Source organism: Penaeus vannamei, chromosome 37 (genome assembly GCF_042767895.1).
Source record: "Penaeus vannamei isolate JL-2024 chromosome 37, ASM4276789v1, whole genome shotgun sequence".
Taxonomy (NCBI): Eukaryota; Metazoa; Arthropoda; class Malacostraca; order Decapoda; family Penaeidae; genus Penaeus; species Penaeus vannamei.
In genome coordinates, this window is record NC_091585.1 from 20,502,786 (window position 1) to 20,510,268 (window position 7,483).

The window sequence follows — 7,483 nt, forward strand, 5'->3', positions numbered from 1 at the left end:
AGAATGTAGAAAATATTTTTACGCTCATAAAATTCTGTTTATGAGTATGCTACAGATTATCTGTAGCAGCAGAATATTGCCTTAAGCAGGATATAATTTTCTTATAGCAGAATAAAAAAAAGCATTCTAAGGTGAAAAATCAACTTAATTTACCATCTGATGAAGACTTCACCTTGTTTCATCTACACAATGTAGTTTACAATACTAGATTTTTATGAATTTTATGCATATAGCTACATGTACTTTAATATACTTTGATCTACCTTCATACTGCATGTAGCAGATATTAAAGACAAGGAAACGATGACTGCTGAATATTAACTTTATTTATGTAAGAATACACATAGGTGAAATTTAAAACAATTCTGCACATCATAGATCAAAATTTGTAAATATGCCATTTCTTATATTTATATAATACAGAAGAGCAAATGGGTAAGCATTAACCAAAATGTAGGTTACTTGGATATCAGCAGAAGTTCTTTAATAGGAATTATACCTTATGAATGCTTTTTGTAACCTAGCTTTATTATCAACTTTAAGCAAGTACACTTCAAGGATTTTCCTTCCTTACTAATATTTGTGTACACTGAATTCCAGCAAGTGTTTATTTAAACTATAAAGATACATCTCTCAAGAATCAAATAATTATATTTTACTTTAAAAGGATTTAAAATATATCAAGCACCTCTCAAATTTTCTATCAGATAAACTCTAAAATTCCTGCAAAATACAGAATTTTAGTACAGATCAGAGACTGTTAGTCAATAAAGCACCAGTTCAGCTACAAACTGGAATTTACTTGGAATTCATGAATATTACTCAAAACCAGATTTTGCCTTGTCAAGAACTCAAATGTTCAGTTCACAAACTCTTATGTCCAAGTAAAAAACAGATTAAAAAAATACCTTAAACTAGCAAATATATTCAATATAGAACAGCAGCCCCAAAGTGCCCTGAGATCTATGTGTATGTTGGTCCATCCAGTCAGTGAAATCATCATAAATCACGAGCCTTACTGGCATATAAAAACTATAATAATAATAATAAAAGGGGAAAAAAAAATAAAGCTCAAATACTGCTGCATTGGACCCCCTACAAGAAGCTGTTCTCATTGCGCCTTAAACCTAACCCTTCCCTTCTTTTCTCTGTACATTCTCTTACATATGCAGGATTAGTGAGAAATACAAATGGCACAGACAATAGGTCAACACATCATGACGACAATCTTAGCAAATCTCTTATACACTGGTTAATTGGTTGTCAGGCTCATGGCAAAATAAGAAAAATTGGTAGTAATTCCTCAGTGTCTATTCCTCTATAAAATCTATTTGAAAATAACAAATCAGGCTTTGTATGGTGGATACAATACAAATAAAAGAATATGAAAATTAATACATTAGGAATGTAACACGGAAGGGAATTGGCAATCAATTGGATTCAATTAATTATGTAAATCAATTTACATCAATCCAAATTCTTGCGTAAAAGTAAATAGAATTTTTTTTTTCTTGTTCAATTACTTTAAATATAATTTGATTACCAATTACCTTGTGTACATCATGTATACATCCAAAACAGGATTTTTTTTTCTTTGAATATGATTCAATACATGCATATCTGGAGATTGGTACACAATACCTCCTGAACTTGCATATCAAATAATAATTGTCTTTGTACTTTTCTTTTCACCTCAACAGCCAAACACTTTAAAACAAGTAAATAATAGACTGTTACAGCTTCAGAACATGAAATTATAGGAATAAAAGTCCAATTACATCTTTAGCTTTTTGGAAAATAAGTGTCATGCAGCTCCTTAGTTCTAGGCAAGAATTTAAAAATAATGTATTGAATGACATATTACCATTTTAAGAGATTCATTGACACATCGTAACAGGGAAATCTTCAAACCTGTATCCAATACATTTTTGACATGAAATATCCAGGAACTAAATATAAGTTATAATATCACACTTAAAATCAGGTGAATGGTAAATTTAACTAAATCTGGAGCATGAACAATACACCAGTGCATTAAAAAGTGTTTCAAGTCATAATTTGATCTTTCCTCACATTATTCAAGCTCTGAAAAAGTACAAGACAAGATAGATTTTACTACAAGTAATCATTCACCACAACCATATATATATAATTTTTTTTTTTTTACATTTTTCCCCTCTTTTTGGCAATGATCAAACATGAGCTTCCTTTTCTTCAACTATATACTCTTCTTTGGATTCAAACAACTGCATTTCCATATGCATCACTCAGAAAATGGCATATAAAGACATTGAGCAAAAAGGTCTTTACCTGGTATCCAAATATATCTAACAAATATGTAAATGTATATATAAATACATGTACAAAGGAAGTCTCAACATCTGCAAGAAATGCAACCGCTCCTGACAGCAGGAGTGGGGAGCAATATTGTGCCATGGCTGCTGGTAGAGCTATCCCTTTGAGCAGAGGCGAAAGAGGTGTATCACAGAAGTACAGGCAACTATTAGTACATCCACTGGCCTTTACCTGTAAATGAAGACAAATGAATGGTTAGTTTTGTTGTATTCGTTTTATTCTTCATAGATGCCTTTACCTGTACATGAAGACAAATTAATGGTTAATTTGCCTGTACATGAAGACAAATTAATGGTTAATTTGCCTGTACATGAAGACAAATTAATGGTTAATTTGTATTCGTTTTATTCTTCATAGATTTAATTTTGTATCATCGACCTTAACTAGTGATTAAAAAAACAAGGGAACTTGCTTTGTTATATCAAAATATTGATATTTCGGTCCATATTTTTTCCGCGAGAAGTGACAAATCATTTCTGGGCACGTTATAAAATGCAAAAAAAAAATGTATCAGCTGTTCCTTAAAACTCAATGGGCTAAGAACAGCTACTGTATAATTGCTGATTAGTTTTAACAATAGTAGTAGTAGTAAATAAAAGATAATGATAATCCAATAATGAAAAATAACAAAAGCAATATCAACAATATATATATATATACATATATATATACATATATATATATATATACATATATATATAATAAATTAAAAAAGTAAAAATAAAAACCTGTGGCACTCACCCGAAGACCTCCTGACTGGCGTAAGTGACGTAGAGGAAGCCGTCGTCGTCGTGGCACTCCCTGTACACCTCGGAGAGGGTCCTCGACAGGGACACCAGGGACTTATTGTTCACCAGGAGGTAGAAGGACATCGTGCTGTGGAGCTGCATGCGGTTCCTGTGAGGAGGGGAGGTCGTGGTTAAGGAACAGGCTAATTAAGGGGTGGGACTGAGCGCAATGCAAGCGTTTGTGGGAGGAGGTTGCGAGTGAGTGAGTGAGTGAGTGAGTGAGTGAGTGAGTGAGTGAGTGAGTGAGTGTGAGTGTGAGTGTGTGTGTGAGTGTGAGTGTGAGTGTGAGTGTGTGTGTGTGTGTGTGTGAGTGAATGAATGAGTGTGAGTGAATGAACGAGTGTAAGTGAGTGAATAAACATCTTTAAAAAAAAATCCCTGTAAACACTACCCGCTCTTCATACAAACATAGAACGCACCGAAGGTCTATATGCAACAAATACTATATAGACCTAGGAACGCACCATGAAAAATTTCATACCAAACTAAGTCAAAATAAGTACGTTTATTTCCTACTTAGATAAATTAAACCATACAAATACCTCAACACGCCCATTTCGCTAACCTACGCCAACGAATCCTTTTTCGTTAGCCACAATTTAAAATGTTTTTATTTCCAACGTTTATCAATGCGGCACGATGGCGTATCATTATTTAAAACAATTTCACATAATAAGATTTGTTTTTATAAGCAGGTTCACGACATGACAACTGTCCTTTGTAACTGTTTACACCAACAAACCATACAACACACAATATATCTCATACTAACAAACAAAGATGCCAGACGAGCAGCACAAAAGTATAGGCTGACATATCTGCGTCTACCATGGCAACATCTCATCTCCCCCCTCTTCCTTCTCCCTATTCTCCTCTTCCATCCTCCTCCATCATCCCTCTCCATCTATACCCTTCAACCCTTCCTTTCCCTTCTCTCCCCTCCACTCCCCACCCTCTTTCTGCATTTATATGTCCTCCCATCTCTCTTCCTCGTCTACAGCCTCTCTTCTCCTACCATTTATCTACATCACCACACATCCCTCTCCTCCCCACCTCCTCCTAATAACAATTTCGACCTCCACCCCCCCTCTCTCTCTCTCTCTCTCTCTCACACACACACACACACACACACACACACACACACACACACACACACACACACAATTCTCTCTCTACACCCTACTCCCTCCATTCCCCACCACCACTCCTCCCTAATTAACAAACCACAACATACTCCCACGTAAAACAATCAAACCACAGCAACACGAAACCAAAAGCCCATTTCCTTGTGGCTGCGGCGAGAGAGAGAGAGAGAGAGAGAGAGAGAGAGAGAGAGAGAGAGAGAGAGAGAGAGAGAGAGAGAGAGAGAGAGAGAGAGAGAGAGAGAGAGTGTGTGTGTGTGTGTGTGTGTGTGTTATGAACCAAAAGAACTTTTAAAAATCGACCCTACACTCCAAATATATACTCGAAGGAAAAATACAAAGACGACTTGTCCCCCGCAAATATTTTCGCCAGAGGAACTTTTTGCATAGTCTTGCGGGGGAGGAGGAGGAAATCGATCATGCTTCGCCATTACCCTTGAGTTGCCATACAGTACATCTCGAACCGGAAAAAATACCCCATGAAAGGAAGAAAAACAAGTAAATAAACACACTAAAGAATTGTGGGAAACGCTTCTGACTTCAACCACCTTTCAGAAGTCCCGCAGTTATTCCGACCGAGGGCAAAAGAAAACCTCGATAAAAGAGGGCGATAAGAAACTGGCCTTTCCACAGCGACTTCTCCGAATGCCGGCAACCTAAGCCTACGCGGCCCCCACCAAGACAGGCCTATGCTACAGTGGCCGGTCATGAGCCATGCCAATAATTAAACAGACTAGCAACAATATGCGAAAAAAAAACTTCCGAGACGAGTTTTTGGGAAAATGTGAAAAGATAATAGGTAGGTACTCCTTACTTCCTTCCTTGCTTTCATTTCTTGCAAAGTACCTTGGTGTCCTTGGGGAGATCCAGGTTACTAGGGGGAAACTAAGTATTGACCGCCAAAGAGGTCTGTTACGTAGGGGGACTAATGCCATTTGCATATACTGGTCTTATCCAGACAAGACGGGTGAACACTGTAGCCATACCTACCCCCCCCCCCTCCCACGCACACACACAACCATATACATTATAATTTATCAATAAATTTGTGTTAATCTTACGGATGAATTTGCGAAACCAACTCTCTCCTTGCTTTCAGACTTTCACCAACCGAATGCCAAACCGCCAATTTCACTTACAACATACACACACAAAAAATCCAAAGATGTATTCTTCACGACAAATGTTCATACCACCACTTTTTTTAATCTCACAAAAATAACTTTAAATAACCTAGTGCCAACGGAAATTCAGGCAGACGCGGCAAAATGAGCAGTTTCCGCCATGAAAGGTCTTTGGCTGCTTGAACAGCTGTGGCCGTTACAAGTAAAACGGTTAATGATAACGACCACCCACTCGCCATTTCATTAGCATTTTCGCTTCAACGATGATGGCGGGAATGAGATTAGGTCGTAGGCGGGTCTGTTCCACAATACAGTTGAAAAAAAGAAATAGTGACTTACCACGTTCGCCATACTACTAGTTTAATACAAATGCCTCAAACTCGACCACAAAACCAAAACACCACACATTCTTAACAGGTTTATTCATCATTCAAAAACCACAAATTGAATAAAATAAAAAGAACCCCCCAATCGGCAACACTGATGGGTAACTAGGCCAACCTAGGTCACAAGGGGTCCTCTGCCCCCATCCCCTTGACCCTCAGCCACGATCCGACCCCCCCCCCCTCCAAACAGCTGTACAAACCCCCTGTCGTCAAGCAAGTTTCTGGCGCTACAAATAACGATCTTTTGGAGGCGAATTAGGGAATAAAGTCTGAAACCGAAAGCATATGGAATATAAATACGTACTAACGGGTCTATAGGCCTATAAAAAAAATACGTTAATTCGTACACTGATTTTTAATACACGTGGAGAAAGTTAACTCGAAACGTCACTATTGTTTTAAATGTATCAATTTCACTGAAATACAAATCGTACTTCTCAAGGCAAATGCGAGATAATTATCATAAACAGGGTAACCATAATACATGTTATAGACGTCCATTTGACCAAATTTGGGCAAACCTCGTTCGTATGTTTAATTGGCTTGTGGCGGCTCCTGTCTCCTGCCAATATGCATTGTAAATTCGGCTTTTATGGCCTCGTTATCCCTAGTTAAATCAGGGCAATTCTAAAATAATTGCTCCACTTACCTTTAGAGAAAATTACATACTATCCCTAAATATTATACAACGACCTATTCCCATATTAGCATTTACAGATAAGAAAAGAAGGTGCAAAACGCAAAATAACAAATGCCAAAACGTACCACCGCAAAACTACCCCTTTACCTTCTTAAATTGAAGGGGAAAACAAGTCCCAAATGGAGGGAAAAACAAGCCTCAAATGAAGGGAAAAAACAAAAGGAAAAAACAAGCCACAAAAGAAAGGAAAAACAAACCCCCAAATAAACGAAAAAACAAGACAAATGAAAGAAATCACATGTCACAGATGAAGGGAAAAACAAGTCCCAAATTAAGGACAAAACAAGCCACAAAAGAAGGGAAAAACAAGCCACAAATAAACGAAATAATCCCTATATGAAGGCAAAAAACAAGCCCCAAATAAACCAAAAAAGCCCTAAACGAAGGGGAAAAAGCAAGCCAAACGTGAACGAGAAAATAAACAAGACAAAAGCAATAGCGGGCGCCCCTCCGACACCGCCCGTCGCCACCCAGCCGCCCCGCCGCGTCAGGTCTCCGGGGGCGCTGGGGCATCGGGGCGAGGATGCCCTCCGCTCATCGGGATAAATGGGAGCCCGATTTGTCCTTTTCCTTAAACGTTTAACTAGTTTTAAGTTAATTTTGGGGGGATTTTAGGAGAGGGATAAGGGGACCGGGGTGGAGGGATCCCCAGTACATGGCGTCTATCGGCTTTTTATAATACGATCATAATTAATCATTATCATCAAACTATGGGAGAGGAAAATATCGACCCCCCCCACATACCCTAAGCCCCAATCACCACATTCAACAACCAACGCCTTTGCCATGAACTCGAAATATATATGTATTTTTTCGAAATTGACACCCGAAATTGGCAACAACCGAGACAAGCCAGTGGCCAACTACAAATACTTTGGGCTGTTTAGACAGTGGCAGGGGCGGGGGTCGACGTATCGGCCTGTTTCGACTCTCTAATCCCAGACATTTGGTAGAAGGGAGCGAAGGAAGAGGGGTGTGTGAAGAGAGG

At 38.3% G+C, this 7,483-nt stretch overlaps 1 protein-coding gene across 4 annotated transcripts in view; it reads right to left on the reverse strand.

The window, feature by feature from the left end:
• Window positions 1-308: 308 nt before the first annotated feature.
• Window positions 309-7,483, reverse strand: part of LOC138859707 (microtubule-associated proteins 1A/1B light chain 3C-like) — a 66,851-nt gene continuing 59,676 nt past the window's right edge. For 2 of the 4 annotated variants that reach the window (XM_070115625.1, XM_070115627.1), the window contains exons 4-5: window positions 3,097-3,252; window positions 309-2,526 (exon numbers count right to left, since the gene is read on the reverse strand). In XM_070115625.1, the coding sequence (XP_069971726.1) occupies window positions 2,523-2,526; window positions 3,097-3,252 (160 nt within the window). In that variant the 3' untranslated portion in view covers window positions 309-2,522. Of the gene's footprint in view, window positions 2,527-3,092; window positions 3,253-7,483 lie in introns of those variants that run through there. The other 2 variants (XM_070115626.1, XM_070115628.1) reach the window with 1 other exon arrangement.